This window comes from Plectrocnemia conspersa, unplaced genomic scaffold (genome assembly GCF_051122295.1).
Source record: "Plectrocnemia conspersa isolate PC_06_02 unplaced genomic scaffold, ASM5112229v1 ptg000002l, whole genome shotgun sequence".
NCBI classification, from domain to species: Eukaryota; Metazoa; Arthropoda; class Insecta; order Trichoptera; family Polycentropodidae; genus Plectrocnemia; species Plectrocnemia conspersa.
Genome location: NW_028277166.1, coordinates 11,732,471 through 11,757,835, shown reverse-complemented (window position 1 = coordinate 11,757,835; position 25,365 = coordinate 11,732,471). Strand labels below are relative to the sequence as shown.

The 25,365-nt window shown below is 27.6% G+C and overlaps 1 protein-coding gene across 1 annotated transcript in view; it reads left to right on the top strand.

The window, feature by feature from the left end:
* The first annotated feature begins 224 nt into the window (after positions 1–224).
* mwh (multiple wing hairs) overlaps positions 225–25,365 on the top strand; it is a 104,142-nt gene continuing 79,001 nt past the window's right edge. Inside the window, exons 1-3 of the mRNA XM_088205199.1 lie at positions 225–469; positions 15,592–15,796; positions 15,873–15,998. Of these exons, the coding sequence (XP_088061325.1) occupies positions 15,600–15,796; positions 15,873–15,998 (323 nt within the window). The 5' untranslated portion in view covers positions 225–469; positions 15,592–15,599. The remainder of the gene's footprint in view (positions 470–15,591; positions 15,797–15,872; positions 15,999–25,365) is intronic.

Here is a 25,365-nt window from a genome sequence, read left to right as displayed (position 1 = left end):
AGTTTAACAACAGTTCTTTTTTTTTAAGTCCAAGTAAAAAACACTATTATAAATTAAGTACATATAAATATATTTTATATATTGATTTTCAACTTGTACCCATATATATTAAATAGCAAGCTGTATGTTTAAAAAATACTCAAAGTATTGAAAAATGTTGACAATGACTGACCAGTCAGTCCGACAGGTGTAGTAGGTCGGTGCAGTCAGCCCGAAGAATGATCAGTGCTCAGAAGCTGCACGAACGAGATCGTCGCGTACGCAATGTGTCTTACATAGATCTTCATTGATAAATTATGAAAAACATGTGAAGCTAAAACACTAATCTAAAACACCATCTTAATCGTCACCGTTTAAATTAAAGTGCCTAATCAATAATATAATACAGATTGTGACAAAACAAAAAAGTGATCGATCGATCGATTGTGAATAATGTGATTCGAACAAGTGTAACAGGATTTGTTGACAGGTATATTTAACTATACTGTTATAAATATGTAAACACGTGTATTTATCTATGATAGGAGATGTAGGAAGTTGCGTTACATAAGTCTCTCGAACCCGGTCCGAGTGAGAATCTCTCTCTCCAGAGCAATTGCAGAAACGGTCACTTTCTAACGATGTGACGATCATCCGTTTAAATAAAAACAAAGTATTATATAGCAAGAGAATCTCACACGTTCAGGTTTTATTGCTGGTACGATAGAAAGATTTAAAACGTACCTACAAAACTAACCGTGTAATTAACCGCTATTAACAAAATCTCACCAGTGTTGTTTTATTTTTACTTTTTAGATATAAAAGTGCATTTTTCGACAATTGTGGTGTAGCCGATCCGTGACCGATCGTAGTACGAAGCGTGACACTATTTGACTTATAATAGAAAGCAAAACTAATCACTGGTTTTTATGCTCTGCATTGTATTAAACAATCGTCAATTTGAACCTATTGTACACCCATATGTATACTATTTGTGTTTTTATAATGAAATTGTCGAACGAATCGATTGTGTTTTCATGGTCGATGTGTCATACTAAAAGTATTCTGACATTACATACTAATTTACGCTCTAAAGAAAATAACTCTTGATTTCCATAAATTATTTCTCAAAAGTGATGGATCTGTATATAATAGACTAGGACTATCATTATTAAAAAAAAATTAAAAACGCTTTAGTTTGCATAATTTTACATATATTTTTTAAGCAGTTTGTTTTTAAATAATATTGCCTACCTAATCTGAGTAAATACTCTAATTTAATGGGCTATAAACATTTTGGTATATGTTTTTGACAATCTTTTATGAAAACTGTAGTTAATTTGTGTTAAAAAGATATTACATTCATTTATGAAATTATTGATATTAAATTTTAATAGAACATAATAATTTATTTGTATATATGATTATATACATAGTATACATTGCATTTCATTATAATCAAATATGTCAGAAAAAAGTGAAATTTTGCGTTTTAAATCGCTTATAGATGCATCATAGTTTTATTTATTTATTGTTAACCTTTCGTTGCAACATGATCAATGCATTACAACAAAGTAGACATTGTGTGACAATAATGAGACAACAGTCTGTAAACCAGTAACAAATATTTACTAATTATAAACGATTTTTACTGCATACAATAAATATATATCACTATGCTTAACCTAGCTCGATTTTATTGTATTGATTCATCAAGATGTATTTTATTTCTTAAACACTGAAAATTATAATTTTCACTTTAATACATAAAAATATATGTAATATGTATGTATGTATGTATAAAAATAAACTCTTAAATTATTGAGAAAAGCAGATTTAATTTTGGCAAATTTTATGCCGTAACTCTGTGGAAAGTCCCCATACATTTTTGCAATCTCCCGACTCATAAGCGGAGCGTTTTGTTTTTTTATAATTATTATTTTTGTTCTTAGATTATCAAAGAAAAGATAAGACCAATTAGAGTAGTTAAGAAAATCGTGAAAAAATTAGTGGCATTTAAATAATTCAGAAGCTTCAAAGAAAATATGTATTATATATTTTTAAGCATCTGCCACGGACCGATCCTTTTTATGCAATGGTTGTAAAACCATAAATCATAATATTCATTCGTGAGATTTGGAAAATCTAAGGAAACCTTATCAATAGTGATCGACATGGATTATACAAGTTATTTTATCTCCATAGCATGAATGCAAAATAAAAGTTCATGCTTGTTTATATAAATTGTGTGTTCAAATTAATTACTTAATACATCTCAATAACTGATTAAATAAATTCATAAATATTTGTTCCTAATTTATTTTTATACAACAGTAAAAAAATATGTTTGCGCCTTATACAAAATAGCAATACACTATTATAAATATTTCAGTCCTTAATGTATATATTCCTGCTTTAAAATATAATATATATTATAAAAACTAGTACTTTTTATAAATTAAGGCATCTGAGTATTGATTCTAGATACAACCCAAATTCATACTGATTCACACATAACTTGAGTTGTATTAACTGCCGTTAATGCTGTTTTACCACAACCCATTGACATCTAATCTGTTTATCTTGTTCTTAAATTCCTCTAGTTGTAATCAAACACTTTATTATAATTATTTTAACACGCCAGAGCATTAAAATTCAAGGTATATCGTAATATTTAATTGAATTCATATAATAAAAACATATAACTGTAATGTAAACTTTCATAACAGCAATCTATAAAATATAATATAAATATGATTTGTAGAATTATTTTTCACATGAATAACGGATTGTTTTTTAATAAACAACTTAAAAAATTATGCATTTATAATCATATACAGCAAACATAGAATCGAATGGTATAATACAACTTATATTGAAAAGTGAAAATCTCTTCTCATTTTAAATTGTCAGACATTGGTCACGGTTTGCAATTTTCAGGTCACGGTACTAAATTTTCCGACCTTCGCGTATAGGATGAATGTTTTTCATAGTAATTGTTTATGCTCAATCTCTTATCAAAGCTGATTTCTAATCCTTCACGCATCGCTAAATTACGCACTAATATATATTATTCATTCATCTGTGTTGTCAGTAATAATATTTAATTAATATATTAACGTCATTGTTATAATACAGTAAAATAATATGAATTAAATAAAATATGAAAAAATAATTATATAATGCTATGAAATAGCTCATGAACTACGTTTAAGTTCAAGTTTATTGTAATAATCAATTGTGCTTCAAAGCTAAAACTATATTATTATTTTTTTGTAGTAGCAACGATTAACGATAAAAATTTGAGTGGCACATTTAAAAATAACACTGAAACATTATTTTGTATCGTTCTACTCAAACAAACAATAACACTTTTATATATTACTAAAATTATATATTTTGACAACCATAAGCAAAATAAATCAATGAAGAAGTAATCAAAAATACTGCTTAACCGTATTCTTAGATTTAAAATCAGGCTTTTAACAAAATATTGTCCAAAAAAAAAATGGATTTTTATAAATAAAAAAATAGCTTTGCACTTTTTGCAAAAAAAATGGATTCATTGAACAATATTTTTTCTACGATTATATTTTAATATTGTAGACATATAAAAAAAGGGAAATGCACTATAGATTTTATTAGCTAAATATCAACAATTTTTACTAAAAAAAACTATATATTATCGTTATTAAAAAACTAAAATATAAACCATATATATTATATTATTATTTTTTTTAAAATAGGACTTTGGAAAAATTATATGAAAATCGTGTTTTAAACATCCTATAGTTTTATCTAATTAAAAAATAATTATTGTTTAATATAGCCGTTTAAATTATCAATTATACACACATTATCGTAAGCAAAAGTATCAACAAAAAATAATATTATCGAATTGAATCGTAATTGCTTTTAAACGGCGAGTTTTTCCCACAGTTTCGCTACCAACGCAATAACCATTCATTGTCTCACACAAAGACATTTTTATCATTATATCATTATAATACGTAAGATTACGATCTAGTATTCGAATAACACGTTCGATTATTGCCGCTAATTCGAGCCCATTATGAACATGTGCTGAGTTTTCCATCCATTATCCGACGGATCCCGTTAATACTAGTTTTATATATTAACGCAAAATCGATTAGGAATTGACACAAATAGCTATTCACATATGCCAAATGATTTGCTTTTTTGCCATGTTTATGCATGAGCTTTATATGACAACCAAAAGCGAGTTTACAGCTAATCTTTTGGCGAGTGTACCATCGATCTTTTTGAGAAAATCATTGCAATCTATAATGGCAACTCGCGTTTGAGGCGAACGGTGAACGTGCTACATCTAGAGGCGTTCTCTATAATTAAATATTTATAGGATGATCATCTGCCTAATGACACGGTCTGATTGTATAAAAAATTACACACACACACATTACAGATACGATAGATACGCCATAAGATGAGGATGCTGAGTTGATAGATACGAGGCAAACCCGCCGCTTAAGATACATGGGAAATAATAATTTATGGTCGGTTCAAATTGAACCATAAATACTGCAGAGAGTTCAACTATCATTTGCAAATAACGCATAGGTTTTAGAATCATATTTTTATTATAATGAATTAGCTTAACGTTTCAAAAATATTTGTGTTAGTATCGGACCGTCGTTATTTATTTAGAACAAGGCGAAGTTTAATGTATAAATAAATGTTTTTTTATTAGACTAATTAGTTTAGAACGTATGCATGAAAGCGGTGTACGTTTAGGTGAAATTTCCATATAAAAAGTTACCTCTCAATTTATACTTGCAGACCCCAAGGCAAGAACATATTAACGAATATATGTAAATGTAGTTTTGAGTATACAAATACCAATATAAATAAATACATAAAAAATAGATGGATTTAATATTTGTATCTTCTTTTTAAATAAAACTATAATTGTAAGTTACAAAACTACAGCTGATTCAGTCATTACTGTATCTTGTTAAATTTTGGTTTTCGAATAAGAATAGTCAAAATGCATACATTAATATTTTATTAATATTTATTTAATAAAATAAAAGTAAATATATTTATTTCTGTCTGACTTAACTGCACACAAAATAATGAAGCAGTGCTATATTTTTTTATCCCCCTCAAATAATTTTCGACAATAAGATATTTAGTTTCACTTTCTACAACATTTATTTTATTTTTTTATTGCAAATCTGATCATCATGATTTGACAGGTATATTCAATGCCTCGTGATGGCAATAATAAAAACAATAATTATACAATTAAGCATTTAAATATAAAACAGTTATGATGCACAACTAAAATAAGCACAAAGCATTCGTCAAACTTTTTATAAATGTATTTATGTGCATAGTATTTTTTACATAGTTGAAAGTCGCCTAAAATTTGCTTCAGTCAATCATAAAAACAAGATCTATAGATAATCTACCACAAGATACAATACACGATCTATCAGTTGCAATTAACTAATTAGGTCGAATAAAAATCGTTACTCACAATTTTTTTCAGTATATGATATTTTTGTGGAATAATAGTAATTTTCATGATTGCCCTATACATCTATATTTCATAAATGCTCTAATCGACAACATACGAGGTTTAAAATGAGTCGATAATGCGTTTCCATGGTCGTGCAACTAACTCGTATCCGATTCCGCGAAACCTCTAGTTTGCTCTCGCCCTTTTGACCCTTCTCCTCAGAACATCCCTCTGCATTCTCTACAATCTCCTCTCGTTTAGATGATGGACCGAACGCCGTTTCCGCGTTCTGTATCAGAGTTACAGCTCAAACCAGCCACAGGTGTGGTCGGACCGGGTTGGTTATTAAATTTTATTGCACCTTCGCGTGATTGATGTCTATATGCCGTAGTGAAGCTAATGTTATAAAATTCGTGAGAATTATTTAAATTCTTGAGAAAATATCTTCATGTGTATTTGACACGTTTTGGTTGTTTAAGTAAGTGTTTGGATTAATTAAACAAAAGCCGCGATAGGCCTATGTGCTCTGTTTCTCACATATTGTCAAATAAATTGCAATGTATCTCTGGAAAGCGTTTAGGTTAGTGATAATAATTTTATAAAATAATAGTCTTTTGTTGTGGCTTAAATGAAGATGAGTAAATGTGTCACTGTACCGTTACAAGCACAAAAATATTCTTAGTTAACCTAAATTGAAAATATAAAATGAGAACTAAACTCATAATGTTATGAAACCGCAACGCAATACTAAGCTTTCAGAAACTTATTCTGGAATATTTTTATTGTATTACTTTATGAAGTTTATTATTATAAAATAAAACAATAACACTGTTTTTATTGTTTATTTTACAATTTAGATGTTTTGATGAAAACATTTAATTAAATTGTGTTTTGACTTTTTTATGTGGAAATTAATTTATGTTCTTGTAATTAGTGCAGAAAATATTATATTTTTATATTGCACATAAAATATGCATTTTAAAATGCTATCTATATACTTTGCAACCTGAATTAATAAGAAGCGTTGTATACTAAAATCATCCACATATAATACAAAAACCACACTTAGGATAATTATATACAATTTTAAACAAACCCTTAATGTTGTTTTATTATTAATTTTAACATTGATCAGTCTCCAAAGACTGATCAAGGTTAATAGCTAAAAAAATATAAGGTAGTTCATAAATGTATTTTTTTTTTAATTTAAGTTTTAACAGTTAGTCTTGCTTTAGCCGTTAATACAAGAGTATTTTTTTATTATATCTGTGTTAGTACACATCACTCTACATTTCAATATTTATAAAAAAAATTGGGTCGCAAAATTTTCGATGGCAGAACTATTACCAAGTAAACAATTTATTAAAAATTGTATTTTAAATAAACTACGGCCACTAAAAACATTTGTAAGTGGTAGGTGATTTAATTAATATCAGCAAATGTCTAAGATTGATTGAAACCATTTTAACATTAAATTACGATATCAAGTATATGTATTACTGGATGTGGGAGACTTGCAAAGATAGCCAATGCTATCCTGGCTGCAGATGTGGAAGCAAATTCTTCTCAAAGTCATCAATAAATAAAAAAATGCCATATTCTTAAAAATATTTTCGAGACAAATTCGAGACTTTTTTTTTAGATTTTATTTTATTATAAAAATACTACATAAAATGTGGGTATTTTTGAAGGCAATGTTCCGCTTCTTTTATTTATTGTATAATATGTACAAAAAAGAGCTAAAGGAAATTATACCTGAAATACATCAGTATATATGTACATCTCGAATAACTGTAGTTTAGTTAATATTCATTATTTAAAGTCGTTTTTTTTACTTTTTTTATCAATATATTCTTGCTATGATTTTTATTAGAGTTGGGCCTCTCAAAAAGAACGGGCCCCGAGAATTTATCCCCCCTCCTTCACCTAGTTATTTTGTAAGAATGGTAGAATTACATAAGGATTGTGCATTACGAAACTCAAAAACCTGGCTGAACAATAACAACAAGCTAGTATAGCGATCAAAAGTAAATAAAAAGGCTTGTTATTGACTCTCGATAAAATCAAGGAATTTGGCTGGAGGTTTTATCTCATCCACCATATTCTTCAGACCTTGCTCCTTCTGACTACTATTTATTTCGATAAATGCAACACTTTAACGACGGAAAAAACCAAATGCATACGATTTGAAAAATAATACGATCGGAATTATTTGCATCATAGCCTCTAACATATAATACTAATGATTAAAAATATGCCAAAGAAATAGAAAAAAGAAAAAAATATTAAATCCTAAAAAAAATGTATTTTAAATTATGAAAATACAAATTGACATTTAAAAGTGATTTTTTTATTTATTAATAAAATTACTTTTATTTTCGAATTACGTTACCTAATAAAAAATTATACCTGAATCATAAAAAAACTTATTCTATAGCTGAATTTGAGCTTTCCTTACATATAGATTATGCAGAATTTGTATAACATTAAAACTTTATTTTATATAATATCATATTGTTTGCGATTATAAGACACCTTAATTATGACACTTGACACACATTCATAATTTATTTATAGACGCGTTTGTAATTGCTTCAATTAAAACGAATTAATTCATAGCAAAACAGTTATAATATAATTTTATATATCCCACATGTTCTGTTCATTCAAATGAGCAAAAACTATAATAAACTCATTTTTTTTTAACATTGAAACCATTTCAATATGCCATCTTCTTTTACGATGCCTTATATATTTCGACTGCGGTCATTAGTTGGTCGGGGAAAAAGCAATACCAACACGGTATATTAGAAACGTGCTTGAGCAATTCAATAATGACACCATAAAGATCAATATATATTATTTATTTTTTGAAACAAATAAAAATACAATAATGGACATTCAAGTCAAATGTATGCAAACAATAAAATATGTCCAAGTTATTGAGAAAGTTTGCGACGTAAACGTATTACAAAATAAAAAGCCACGTGAGAAACTTGATCATTGTTACAAAAAATCGATTGATCGTTTAATATTGATAAAGATTTATTTAACAGGCGTTTTTCACTTGCATTGTTGTGTATCGTGAGAAAGCGTAAAGCTCAATTGGAGTTAATCGGGCGTTTTTCACCTTCACACTAACCGTTTAATTTATATGAATACAATTAAACACGTATATATTGTCTCGTAGAAAAATCGCTTTTCATGTATAAAATATAATAATTAATCAGAAATTTTCGATGTTTATTTTACATTACTTCAGGGTTTAAAAGGATTTTAACTCAACCCAACCTTTAACGTTTCAATTAAACCAAACGCGGTGTTTACTTTGCAATATTGAACTGGATCAAACATATGTATTTAACATACGATATATGTGTTTATTTGTATTACCTCTATAACATTATATCTTATAAAAATATCCTTATTCCTTTTTCTTTCCCCATATGCGAAACTGAACACGTACGATGTTCATTTTCTCGAGAAAAAAACACGTAATATATGTTATTAAGAGCCGACTAGATCCGTTGTTGGTTTTGCTCGTCGTTCTGGAATTGGTTCTCAATTAAGTTCACGATGAAACAAGATTTCTAACACAATAACGCCTTGTTTTCGATTAAAGGTTGCTTTCCAAGTTAATTTACTGTAAACAATACTATGTTCATAAAATATATTATTATTTATCATGACTTCTGAAAGGGAGGTTTTCTATTATATTGATCTTATAATAAAGTGAGCATTAATATTTCCCTATTAATTTATTATTAGGCAAATAATATTAAAAATACACGAGAATCGTAAAATATTGTTAAATATTGTCAAATGTATTATAAATGGTTTTTGTTTCAAGAGCATTATGTTTTTTTGCAATCCACAGCACAAAAATTAAATTATTCCATAATATATTAGTTAAGTTGTGTCGATTGTGTTTGTATTTAAAAAAAATTTAGCATCAACACTACTTAAGAAGCACTAAATTGTTAAAGATATTCCTGAAGTCTACTGCAAATTAAATTTGCAAGCACTGGGTGCTTGAATTCCTTAAAAACTTATTATATTAAATGCTGTATTTATAATGAATATGCATATAAACATAAAACGCCTTAAAGTTTAGGTTCAACTTTCTGATTATTTTCTTATTTCACAAATAATACACCTCTAATTCAGCTAATATATTATAATGTCATAACAAACTCTAATGCAAGAAAGAACCTGAACTCTTTCTAGAAAAAAATCATTAAAAATATTGAAGTAGTACCTAAACACATGGACATGAAAGTAGAGGAAGATGTGTAGTTAAAAAATATCATGATGCGATAAACAGCAAGTTGGGGTAACTAAAATAATGTTTCAGAAGAGCCACAAACATTCCAATGCCATCAGCTTATTATTAAAGACCAAAAGAAGCATTAAAATAGGGCGATGAATTGGTAGTAGAATAGGGAACCTCCAGAATAAGCCTCATTGAAAAAAGAGAGAAGCAATCAATCATTGTTAAAAATTAAATACAAGCAAAATAAATGGAAGAACTTAAAAACTTGTAAGGATGAAAATAATAAATAAGGTATGTATGTAAATGTTAATATTTTTTTCAGGGAACTGCAGATCGCATTATGTATGCTATTGTTTGTATTCTTTATATTGTTTAATAGCTCATAGGAAAGAGCTATGCGTGCTTAAAACCAAGCTTGAGGTAGCGACCATTTGCTAAATGAGATAACAAGGTTTCTCAGAACCACAATAAAATGGTTTTTCAATGAAGATTGAAAGCGTGATTAAAACTACCGTCCAAGAACAACATACAGAGGGGTTTATAGTATGAAGTCATACGAAAAAATTTGGTTCTGAGAAACTCTACTTTCATTAGGCATATGGGATATAAACGGGTTTTTAACCACGTCCCATAACGGTGTGTTAACACAATGTGTTAAGCCATCAACCAAAGTAGATAACACATTTTTTTTAGAAATAGGGTCTACGCCCTTGAGCTTAATGTCGAAGTTGTATACTCTTGGCTGATCAGGCCTCTATTAAAACCCTTTCACAGCAAGCCATTCACAGCTACGGGCCGCCAATTAAGGCACTTTATGAAGAGATCCCTTATCGGCGCCCTACGGTACCACAGCCTTTAGAGCTGCATCTACTAATTATGATCATTTTTAAGAGTAAACAACACGTCGTTCAAAGAATGACAAAACCAGAGCACGTCTCAGTGACTTCAATCCGCAGATGGCGTGTCGCCAAGGGTCTGCGCCCCCAAATACCGTGCCTTGTAAATATGTTATTCAATGGCGGAAATCATTGTTTTCTATTGAACCCAATTGCTGAATTAACATATACTGTTTGATTGCAACCTAAATAATTTGTAATAATAAGAAAAGATAAAAAAAGCACAAAGAAAAATATTATGAAATGGAATATAAAAAAATAACAAATAAATTACACATATAGATTTTACATAGTTACTGATTTATATTTATACATATATGAAGGTTTATACTATACTTTTTAAATTTAAGCAATCAAATGTGTATGATTGCATATTCGAAAAAGCACATATTCCATTCTCTCAATTTAGGCAATATTAAGTGCAAATATTAAATCTGGCATAACGAATTTCAATCATACAAAATCGTTTCAATATTTTAACAGTACACACTGCCAGCGATCCATTACAATAACGTTACAGTTTTGTCAGTAACAAAAAATGCGCATTTATGATTGATGTATTTGAACCGTTAAGTAATTGCAGATTTAACCGTAACGTATCGTTTTGGCAATATTTAAAAATATAAAACCATTACTAGATCGCTTTATTTTATGAATAAACTATTTATCATGATATTTTTTTTTATTATATATCTTTATTTAAAATAATTATGAACAGTGAAGGCAAAAAAACAATAAAATAAATATGTATGTACACGTATTGATAACTGTAAACTATATACATAAAAAATAATCGGTTCAACATACAACCGAATTATGGTAGCCGTTGGCTAATGAAAATCGATTAATAAAAAAACTATAAAAAATGCTTATCGCACTTTCAAAAGTTATATATTAACTTTTTAATTTTGTATAGTATTACAAATGTTATAAATCTAAGATGTCAGCGCTTTATCAATTTATTCGATTTTTAATTAATGATTCAAGCTGCGTATAATTAAAATGTTTGTTTTAGTAATATATGCTCTACTCATGAATTATGTTAAAAAGTATCGTAAAGTTTGTTAGGATTAATTTTATTATGAAGCATTAAACATAGTGTAGATCGTTAATTTAGATATGTAGGTCGTATACAGAGCGTGATGTATTAAACATACATATACATAAGATCTGGACCTATTAAATAATTACTATATAACATTCCGACAGTAACAACTGCGATTACCGTGCTGTTATATTACACCCAATAACCCTATTTTAAAAAACCTGTTTATATGATATTCGATACATTAATTCGATCTAAGTTTTATATTTGTTTATATAAATCCTGGTACAAAAAAGTGGATAATGCTCTCGAGTCGCCAAAAGAGACGGACCCTCCTCAAAGATTCAGGGATGGTCGATAAAACTTAGCTGTCTGTTGTTAACGATAAAAAATTATCTTTATTGCTATAGGAAGGTAAACAGGAAAGGAATTTAGTTTCCTCGTGACCTGTCACTAACGGTTCGCGTGCTCAGCTGAACAATATGCGCATCTATTTAGTATAGATGAGAATCTGACCTCTTTTTGCGATAATCGATATTGAAATTAAATATAATGTACTATTGCTATTATTATCTACAGAATTACAGAATTGTAATGTAAAATATTTTTTATTTATTATATTATACTAATATTATTAAAAATGATTAGGTATTATTTATTCCACATTTTATTGCATTGTTTAATTTCTGCTAAAATGTTTTAATTTAATTTAATTATCAATTAACAGTAACTCATTGCTACTATATAGCAATAACTATCTTTAGGTTTTATTATGGCCTATTTATGCTCGTTTTGTATGTAACTAGCATCATTTCAGATGAAAAAACAACGGAAAGCTTATACGACCGACAATAAGCCGTATATGTATAGTAAATTAAACTTAATAGCTGATATATCCTGTCTAGCAATATCGTAATTTAAGTTAAATGCGAGTCAAATAATACAAAAATAAATTAAATACTCCTAAGAATTAAAAATAATTGGCTTTTTAAATAATATTTCGGGGGTTCGTAAGTATTTGAGATTAGATTAATACTTTTTATCATAAGCTATCATATATAAACTATGTGTATTATTATTTGATAATAAATACAAAACATTCCGGGTAATTCAAAATATGTTTATATACAGTTTACTAATAATATAAAAGTATACATGTCCTGCCCTGAGTTTTTGATTTTGTATAAAGTAAAGTTATTAAGTCATAAATGAGCATTATAATTGTATAACATTTTTTTAAGTCAAGTTACAGATTAGGTAATTATTGTAAAATATACTTACGGTTCTCGTAGACTTGTTTGTGTCTTGAGAATCCAGTCGTCTCTAAAGATAAGGTAGATGTGAAGAGGAAATCGGCTGCTTTCTATGTCTTTTTAGTCTCTGACGATTGTCCGCGACTAAAGAATCGACTAAACCAAAAATATTCACTTGTTTCTGTATAGATGTTCTATTGTTGACGAAAAGTGATTTTAAATTTTTTTTTTTATTATTATACAATAAAATTAGTTATTTTTAAAAAACACTTTTTTGTTACATATATTTTTTTATATTTAGCTATTATATAAATAAAAATTGAATCAATAATTTATGTTCACTTTATTAAGAATTTTACTTCGTAATAATATATTATTAACTACTAAAATAATTGTAAAATATTTTTAAAATATATTGCCATTTGTGATTATTGTTAACATTGAATTTCATTTCATTTTAATGTACATTGACGTATTAAAAAATGTATATTGATATTTAATTTAAATATTTATATAATATTGTATTCATTTTTTCTGATTTGAATTTTCATAATCGCATTTTTACTGTGCGCAATTTACGTGTACGCAATTTTTATTTGCGCAATTATCCGGTCACCTTGCGCCTTTTTGAACTTATATATACTTTCTCTTCCTGGGTGAGGTTTGATGCTCGCCCGCTAATGGACGCGACAATTTGGAAGTATTGGAACTTCATATTGGAACATTTGCGTTGCATACCTTTAACCTTTTGCGGAATGAGTCAATTTACACACATTTTTAATTTGTTTATATACAGAATTTTACTTATTTAAAAAAATATTTTTTTTATTATTATTTTATAATGCATTTTTACTAAATTATAGAAAAATCAGTCACTCCCAACATTTATTTGCTTTGATTTATCTTATTAGTGTTTGTATTAGTATGTTTTAATAATATATTATTTTAAATATTTTTTTATTTATTATTCAGCTTATGTGTATTTTTATGTCAATTTAGAGGCTCACCATAAAATATTTTATGGATATGTCACTTATTCAATTATATACTATGTAAATATATATATCTTGAGTACCTCAAAACAATAAAAGTTCGACCGCCGTACATGTACGGCGATACCGTCCAAATGGTTTAGTTTGCCAACCTACGTAATACTCATTTATTTTTTACTTACAAATTGCTTGTCCTATAATTGTGAACAACAGTTACATTAAATTTGTCTCACTGAATTTATTAAATTGAAAAAATGTTATCTTGATTTTAATAACATGCTAAAAATGAAATTATTAAAAAAATGCAAAATTGTTTTTAAAAATTAGCTTATAAAGTTATAATTATAACGTACAATTCATTAGCATAAATAACTTGTAATTTGCTGTACAAATATAATATTATAAACTTCAAGCCACTACTAATATAATGAACGATTTGGTAAATGCATTATAAAGAGAAATTATTCACTTGAAAAAAGCAAATAAAATGAGGGAACTATCTACAAATAGCAATAAATTATTTTGCAATTAATTACACAACTAGTGTAGAATCAGAGAGAGCTTTCTCTTCAACAGATGTGATCTGTACTAATACTAAATTAAAACACGTTTTATTTATTATGTTTTTTAAAGGTCTTATTTAAATTATGATTTTGAAAGACAGTTACAAAAATATTTTTTTAAGTAATGGTGCGAAACTTAAAACAATAACCTAAACAGATATTATATTGTTTTTATTTGAATAGATCTACTTTATTAAACCAAAGGTTCTTAAAAACATAAATTAAGAATCTGTATTTATATGCGTTAATTACTTATTGATAGTAAATATGTTTGTTAAATAAATGTATTAAAAATTTTACTTATTTCTTCTATAAAAACGGTTTATTTGAAGGATTTTTTAATTTATATATTATGATATAAAGTCAGAAAATAGTTTATATTTTTGATTACTAGTCCTGAATGCTAAATTTTCATAGGACATGAATTAAATCATACAACATATTATTTAGTATTTATTTTAAAATACATATTCAAAATAGTAGATTAGATATAAGACTGTCACCAACTTTTCTATTGTATAAAGGATGCAACAGAATCACCTGACTGCCAATGGCACTCGATGCTTTTCATTTATTTAGCGTAGCAAATTGATGGCTTCATTTTCTAAAAATGACTCAATCGTTTATATTGTGAAAATGTTAAACATTTAAAAGCGTAATTTGCAGATAGTTAATGTTTGTTTTTTTTTAATTTTTATTTCGTATAACAATGTAAAACTTGACCCTAATGATAAATAACAGAAGACGTGTATCATAATAAAAGTTAAAGGTCATGTGAATCATGTGGGTATAATTATTCTAAATAATTGCACTTATTCTGCCATAACCACTTAATTAACTACCATACAACTGCTATTACCGATATATCCTAAAATTGAGACAATGTAAATTTCAAAGTTAAAATACGTTCATTCGTTTATAGAAAAATATTATTTAAAAAAAACAATCAAAAGATTAATTGATATTAATTTATTTTTTATGTTAATTACGCAGTACCTAATTTTATATTAAATCATTCGTATTTTAAAGCACTAGTTTTATTCCGTATTTTTTTGCTTAATATCTAAATATTATATTTTCTCTTCAGATTAAAAAATGGGCAACAACACTAGCACCTCCAGCGTTGCCCCATCCAATCGCAATAAATGGAAAACGAACGGCAGATGGAAAAAGAAAACTCTGAACAACGGACAAGGACATGCAGAGTCGTCCAGGGTTTTGTTCCTACTGTACTTGATACATAGAACTTGGAACATAGTCATAGAGCACGTAGACTCTAAAAGCGTACAAAGGTAATTGATAACGGAGAGGGTGCTCGAATAAATGAATAATCTCCGGTTTCCTAATTGAATATTAATCGAATTTCAGATGGAGAAGCTCTCGAAGACCACAAGGGTCAGAAAGTGACCCTCATGAGTCCGATTTCGCTTCTCAATATTCGTTCTGCAGCTGTAGTATATGCCGTTGCGACGTGGATTGTTTATCTCATTGCAGGTAATTGTTATGCTATCCTAAAACGAGTTAGGCGTTATGAATCGCGTCATTGTTATGTTTAGTTATCGTTAAAATTGCACCGTTGGTCTTAACGTCTACTTATTGTATAACTATATATATATACGCACATAACGGGTGACATTTATCGGTCTTACTAAAATTGAAATGTCAGATTAAATAGCGCATTTATAGAGTTTCTTACACTAGATAAAGCTTAGGAATATATAAATAAAAAATAGTGTAAAAATGCTTAAAAATAACGAGAGCATTGAAATGTTAAATATATATTTAACTGAAATATTAGTCTCCTAAAAATATCATGGGTACATTTATTAGTTAAATAAAGTCAGCAAATAAAATAATTGTAAATATCGAATATATTTTATTTGCTAATAATACATTTCTGCAATGAATTGCATACCATTATTGAATTTCAATATCCAATTTCCAAAAACATCTTAATCAATGAGTATTTGTTCAATTTAGCAAATGGATCAAACTTTAGTAGTGAAAGCTATTGGCAAACAAAGAAAACTATCGGTATGTAGTTAGAGGTTTAACCGTATTAAACCAATTGCGGTTAGATAAAAGTTTTTATTGTTTATATAAACTTTTACTCGCTAAATAGAAAATCTGAATAAATGAAAATGCCATTTAGAATTAATATCAAATTATGTGAATTTATATAATTATGCAATATTATAAATGAAAATCAGATTGGCAATTAAACAGTTTCTCTCAAATAAATAGTTTATTTTTATGTTAAATTTAAAGTTCATCAGTATTTCTTTTTAATTTCTAGTGATTATTATTTTTAGACATATATAACATATTCAAATAAAAATCAAAGCAATTTCTATTTGCATTATAAATTTTATGTCAGAAAATGTCCGGCGTTAGTTTAATGTATTACAACAAAGTAATCACAGTGTAATTTACTTCTTAAGGCATAAATTTCTCTCGCCTTTTGGTCACTTTTTCATTATTAGCATAGCATCTAGGAGGTTTTGATTCAAAATATTCTGAAAGCCCCCTTTTCACATAGTGTGCATTCTGGTTTTTTCTGTATCGATCGAAATAAATGATTGTTAGTATGAGCAAAGTCTAGAGAATAAAATGGATTAGGTAAAATAAAACCTTTCAGGCAATTTCCTGAGTATATCAAAAGGTAATTTCTTCTCGTGTAAATGCACATTGTCGTTTTAAAGAACTATACGACTTCTGTTTACAAGTGCAAGCTTTCTCGAGCTCACAAAAATAAAAGCTCGCTGTTATTGTATAGCTAGTTTTAGGAGTTTCTTAATGCGCAATAACTTTGCTTTTTTTACAGTAAGCCAGGACTGGTTCAATTTATCAGCCAACTGATTGCTAGTTTGGGTAGGATTTTCTTTCATTTCTACAGACAGGATATCATCGTTTATCTTTGTTGTTCTCTAAGTCTATGACTATTTCTTGATATCTTAATTTTTTGTTCTAATTTTTTAATCCCCCTTTGATATTTACCCATATCTAATAAAACACCAACCCTTTTAAAAATGTTTATAGTGTCCCTATTTGGCATATTCTAAAGAAATTCATATATCATGCAATTTTGTACAATCGTAAATTTTGGTGTACAATTATCTAAAATAGCAGAATATGTAATCCAGATATGCAAAAATACAGATATAATAAAATATGTACTTAGATAATAATGGCCAATGCACGATTGACTGTTAAAATTAAATTTAAAAAAAATCTGAATTATCTAATAAAACATTCAGATAAAATATTACTATACATTTCGTTGAATTCTCAACGACTGTAATATTAATAAAGAATATTTTTGTTTTAAAATTTTACTACTTAAACGACGATGAAGATTTTCAAAGTAACATATGCTAATATTATTTTAATACATGTTTTCTTATGTGTTAATATATAACTTACCGTTTTTCAACCAAAATATCGAAGGCACTTAACGACCTAAGTTTATCCGTCGTTACCGCAGTAATTATATTCGGGAGTTTTCTCCGGTGGAAAAATGCTCTGCCAAAACGCTGACCTGTCTTGGAAATGTTCCAATGGTAACCGTGACCAGCATAAAAATGCAGTGGGGCGGTAAAAAAAATATAAAAAAATTCCACCGAAAATAGACGCAAAGAATCCTTATCTTTGTGGGCGAATTGGCCCATGTGATGTGCGAGGTTAACGCGGCGGAAACTGGATTTTTCGCGAAAATTTTCAACAAAAATCCGTTTGCATATCTCGTTGCCCACTAAGCATTGGGGAATTTTAATTTTGACCTTTTTTGGCGAACGAGAATGAATGCAAAAAAATACGTTTGATTCAAGTAATTAAAAAAATTGCGAACTGTTGAAATATTTGAGTAGCACAAATTCACCCTTGTGAGTAATACAATTCGGTTAGATAATTTATTTCCTGAGTAAAATTGTTAAAAAATATTTAACTTCATTTTTGATTAAATTAAATATTTTTAATTGAATAATAATTTTATAGAACTTTTGTATTAAATTATTATTTAAATAATGACATCTCTACGAAAAAGATAAAATATTATTTTTTTAGTTTGCTTATTACATAATAGATGTCTCTACAATATAAATAATTTTCTGTATAAATAGCAAGTTTCTCTTTTACTGTTTATATATATTATTTTATTATTATATATATAAAAATATGTATATATATATGTATTATTTTATTTTTTTAAATTTATATTATTATGTTTTTAATAACAATAATAATAAAAGCATATAGAGACATCTATGAAAACCTACAATTATTTTATTGATAAAATTAGTATAGACGTTTACAACAGATGTCTTTAAATCCTATTTAAAAGTATAAGCAATGTACTACTAATCCAATAAAATAAAGATATTATACACCATTCAACTAAACCTAAAATCCTAAAACAAATTTATACTTTTACAAAACTTGTTTTATTTATTTATTTATCCAGATTACCTAATAGCCATTTCACATAAATAAACATTTTTTAACAATTTTTATAATTCCTGAATTTTATACAATGAATCCTAACCTTACTTGACCTCGTTCATACATGATTTTAAAGAAATCGCTACGATTTGATTCGTTACGCATATGTTTATTTGAAATCTAAGCTAAATTTGACTTGTGCGATTTTTCGACTTACACGAAAACTTTCGGAACGAATTAAAGTCGAGGAAAAGTTGTCACTGACTTTAAACCTTAACTTTAATTTTTTTTATTCATATTTAAAACAATGACATTCTTACATCAAAAATTACGTTTAAAGTAAATAAATGTGTACTTTAAGTGTATGAAGTACCCTAACGGTTTGGGCCTAAGCCATAGGTACTTGGAAAAAAAATGTCAGCGGCCACTTTCAAAAGATCCTAATATGTTTCATATTTTATTAAAAATATATTTTTTCAATAAATAAATCTAAAATGCCCAAAACAGTTTCGCATAATATTATTTATTGAACACAAAACTATTTACCCAGTTCTCTGTCGCCCTCCATGATTCCCCAATCACCCACCAAAATCCGCTAGAGTCAGCATTGCCCACAGAGATTCGTCCATAGCCCACCAGTGGGGTATATTGCTCATTTTGAGAACCTAAGTATCGACTATTTCATGGCTTAACTTTTCGGTTCATGCGAATTTTGATTCATAATATTTTTTTCCATACTTGCAACATTTTAACGAAAACACTTAAATATGTTTTCTGCAGTAATCCACCCTAAGTTTGTGGGAGGGGAGTGGTATAGCGTATATAGACGATATCATAGCGTTAATTATATGTAATGATAATTTTTAAATCGAAAATAAAAATATTTTATTTATATGTATGAGTCTATATCAGTATGTTTTTTAAATGTACTCTAAATCAGGTATATTAAAGTGGTATTCCGTAGTTATTATAAACAATAATTATATTTTATTAAGCACATCCAACAGGGATGTACATAAAAACAGTGTATAAAGACTCCCAGGGCAAGAAAATGTCAACTATTTTGTTGTTCAATGTTATTGTCCATCAGACAGACCGATTTGAAAACTGTAGTCTGTAGTGAATGAAAAATATAATACTGCTGTGGGAAAACTAGTGATTAATTGTGTAAGTGTGACCATTTAAAAAAATTAATAAGGCAAACATTGATTTCAAAAAGTTCACGAGATTCTACAAAAAAAATCTCGTTTAATTCAGATTTCATAAAAGAAACACATGTCTTGAATTATTTGCTTAATCGATCCATTGTGGCAACAAATTTAAGAAACGATGAATCATGATATATAAAAACTTACTTCAATTCCAAAACAAAAATACTGGATAACCACACCCAACCCTGTTAAATGAAAAACGTAATTTTTGAATTTTAAACAGATAGTTCTAGTCACATACCAGCTAAAAACTTTTCCGGTTTTTAATAATTGTTTTTTTTGTTTAGTTTCCACACATAGTATAAGTATGTACAATATATGACAAATCAATAAGAGAAAATTCCATAGTATAAAAACAACATAGTAAAGAAACCCTATGTAGCACGCATTTCTCACGATAAAACCGAGTATCTTTATTGATCTTCATTAAGTCTCTGCAACGTGTAGGCTAAGTTTCCGGTGCTTTTCGAAGGTCACACGAAGATCCTTAGTAAAGGAACACCTGTCTAGGGTATATCCCCCGAGATAGTGTAAATATTCCACTGGCATCGAAAACCTTGAAAATAAAATTATGTGACATATCTTGACACTGAAAGGCGATCGGTTATTGAAAGCCCATTTCCATAAAGAATTGAGATCCTTCCGCATCTGCATCCGAGGGCATCCGAAACCGACTGCACTCTCTTGAGTGTCTCATACTCTTAATTAAGTGATAAAATAACAACAATATAATGTTTTTAATATATAATAAATACCTTTCTTAGTGATTTTTTCTTTAGAAAAAATATATTCTCTAACATAAGCTTTTACTTATAATAATTAAATAAATCTATGAAAAATATATTTTTTATTTAAAATACACGTATATCATTGTTGAAAAATGTCATTAATTAAAAGCAAATATTCCATTATAGCGTCGTTTGCTTTGATTTATCGTAATTTCGATTCGGCTCGATATCTTGGCTGTATAAAGACATTTGTATGAGAGTCACGCAACGCGACAGGCCGTGTCGCATCGCATTAACAACCTGTACGACGCCCGACACAGTGTTTCCCAACATGTGAGGCGCATAACGATTATTAAATACATAACTGCACGACCCTCGCGTCGAAAGATTTCCTAGAAACATCTCAACGAAAAAAAAATCGATCGCGTACTCCTTGATCTTGTACGTATGAACAATTTTATGTTTTGTTTTACTTTACATATATTCACCGGTTGAGAAGCTTCCATTAGAGTACCGTGTCACTGCGTTAAGTTATAAACAAAATAAAACGAAAGACAATAAGCGATAACTGACGGACATGACAATGGCACATTTACAAACATTGAAAATACTTGGACGGACAATGCTTCACATGCATTGGTTGATAATGATGATGATTCATTCGGAATTCTTGTGTACCTTCACGCTGTTTTTCCGGGTTTGTCTGCATTTTCACTTTTCGCCGGGATCATGTCCAAAGCGCGTTTAAAGAGAAACGTTGAGACTATCTAAAACCATTTATAAAAATAACTTTTTTATATATTGGTCGAAAATATCGATTTTATTAATGAAAATCTTAGAAAATTAGTTGTAGATAAATACAATTTTTATTTGTGTAATGTATAAAAAAGTTTTAAAAAATCTATTATATCGAATAGCTGTACTATATATTAGGAAAATAAATTTAAGAACAGCTTCGAGATTTATATATAGATCGGGATCATTTCAAGTATTGTCGAAAATATTGAAATAAAAAATTGAAATAAGGGTAAAAATATTAACCCAATTAAATAAAGCATTTTGATTCGCTTTACACATAATAGTAAAATGAATAAAATAGTCTAGTAACCTTGCCAATGACAATCAGTATTTTTTTAAATAATTCAGCTATAAACCTGTCATAGAACAATACTAAAACTAACTTTTTTTTAAAACATACATACAAATATTACTAATCGAATAATTTATAGTACTTTTTTTTTAATATTTTATAAATGATTTTTAAAGATATATAAAGATTATTAACAAAAAAAATATAAAAATATAGTACTATTCAACTACTGGCTGCAAACTAATTACCGTTAAATTCAATAACTGACCAAAATCAAACATTGATACAGGTCTTTATAATCAAAAGCAGTGGTACGAAAACAATTTTTATTTCTGACCCCTCATTTTGTTTAAATTTTTTCGCGATCTAGGCATAGACGTTTTTTCAATATGCTTTTATCTTGTTAGATGTCTTAATGAAACACATAATTAAATAAAGCAATTATTAATTTTAAGAGTTTAATTTACTAGTTATTGACTGCTTATTTTATTGTGAATCTTGACAGATAATTTGTCTTTAGCTCTATATATTTACATTTAAATGATGTATGACATTAAATATTACAGTAATAATACATTAAAATGTATTCATTTTTATTCAACTAAGTTAATTGACGTACTATTCAATTATTTATATTTTCTTGTCGCAAAATTACGGAAGAAAACTAGCTATTAAGCTAAATAAAAATTATATATATTTTTGTATATTGTTATAACTTTTCTAATGACAAATTATATTTAATAATCAACCATGTCTTAAAAGCCCTAGCGGTGTTTTATATTGTATCTAAAAGTTTGGAATCAGAATTAATACAATTTTGATTTAGTCCTTATGAATTTTCCTAATCTCACAAATAATTAGTGCGATGAGTAATTCAAATCAAATCGAGCTAGGTCTTGCTTAGTAGCTTATGATTAATAAAATAAATGTCACTGATTAACAGACTTTGATTTCAGTCAGATGTCTTCACTACTAACTTAGTAGTTGTTAATTGTATTAATCCCGTTTTAAAGCATTAAACTAACGCCTGTCACGTTGCAGTGGGATATTTTAAATAAATAAATATATAATAATGACAGAGAAAAATTATGGTTTTCTTCTCAACATTAGAAAATGACATTATCTTAGGTTCTAAAAATTAACTATGCTTAATAAAGCATTCTATATACTCAGACCTAAGTAAATAAAATTTTACATAATTACTTTTTATGACTCAAAATATATATATATGTACATTATATAAAGTTTCATAAATTCTAAATTTTGTTCATATGCTTTCTAGGAATAAAGAAAAAAAATAGTCAACCTTTTTACCCCAGGACATCTCACTTAATTTTTTGTATATAAATGTGTAATACATATATCGAATATCATTTCTTCAAAATTTTCCTTAGTTGTACGCAAAAAATAATTTTATCCTTTCTTTGTCTGAACCAAGTTATAGCTCAAATAAAAGTATTTTTGTACTGCTATTTTATCTATTTGACATTAAAAACTTAAGCTTTACTTAAAGTAAGTGTAAATGTTTTTGTTTGTTTTTTTTTAATTTTTAAAATTCTCTTACTTATCGATACAAATCAGAGCAATATTTATCAATTCGCGTTGTAGAAATTGTTTATTTTTAGAGTTATAAGTGATTTCAAAGTAATCTATGATGTTTTACATCTTATGAACGAGTTAAATATGCAAGTTTTTAGTGTAAATATTCCTTAAACATTAGAACAGGATTTTAATATATATATATATATAATAAATATGAATGAATAACGTATAAAATACATTTGAGAGGCGTTGACTCATCCGTCAACCATTAACATTCAATATGGGCGCCGCTCGAGAAATATAAACAAGTTGTGTTATATGGGTTTTTCGATGTTTGCCTTTTCAGAAACGAACGGTTCCACGGTTACTGACCGTATTTTCGCATGTTCTTCGCTTATTTGTATTATATTAATTTAAGAAACACGTAAAGGTAATATGGATTGGTTCCGCTCAAATCGCGTGATACCAATTCATATCTAAATACATATTTTCTATATTTTATTCCTGATCGATAAATATTAAAATATAAATTTCCTAAGCAATAAATATCTCTCATCAAGATGTGCTGCTAATTGTACATTTTCACAAATTGCCGCAATCGTTAAATGATTTTGGGAAGTTAAGCAAGCAATTTGAGCATGAGATTTCTACGCAAAAATTTTATACACTAGATCCGACAACTTCCACTCGGGAAGTTCTAATTTCCGTCTGTCAGTGATGCCCACGCCGACTGACCGGATAGACAATGCATGTCAAGGTTTATTTTTTTCTGACAGTTTTGACAGCCAATTGTAGAAATTGAAGGGCGTTCCATCCTTGCCGTGAAGATTTCGCAAAAGAGTTGCAAAATTGAATAAAGTGCTACGAATTTGATTTTATTTGTATTATATTCTTAAGCATGCATTTCGTAAATTTAGTTTATTATCTAAAAGAAATCACGCATAATTATGAAGTAATGTTTAATTAACTAATATGCATAATTTATGTTTTGCGTTAACATTAACAAATTTGTACATTATTGTATTTATATAATTGTTCCAATAGTTAACAATTATTCGTACATAACATTATTAAAAATTATAATTCGTCGTAAAACTATAATTTGTTCGCATTAAACGCTATCAAATAAGAAATCTTTATTGTTGTATTATAATATTTAAAAAAAAGTTGCGTATGCACTTTTTTCGACATTTCTTTCACTCTTGTTGAATTTTAAAACAATTCTAGTCATAATTCACACTTTTACGAGGCACTTATAAAAAATAATGAGGCATTATGAACTCGCTCTTTACTTCGCGAAAATATCCAACAACAATATTGCCTATCAGATAAGCTGTTTTTATTATTAAAAAAGAAATTCCTAACGTATTAAAACGTAAATAAATAAATACATCTTGGATCTAACATTATTAAAAAAAAACATAGAAACATTATTTGAATATTAAAGGCTAATGACTAATAATATTTTTCCAAAAATAATATTGTATACATAATTTATCTAAATTTTATTACAATAAATGTCGATTTATAACAAACCAGATTTGTACCTTTGTGAACTTTATTATTATTATAAAGTATTATATTAATATAATTAGATTATTACTTATTACTTTCAAACATGAAAACCTAAAAATAGAAATTATCGTTTAATTTAAATTACGTTACCCTGCATTAATTTATTTTTCCATTCAAGATTTAGGGAATATTATTATTTTACGATCGAAAACATATTAAAAATACAATTTATGTTGAACCCAATTATTTATTAATTACTTGTGTTTTAAATTATTGGCAATGATTTCAGTATATTAAATAATTAATTGATTCACAATTAAATTTAAGTATAGAATTTT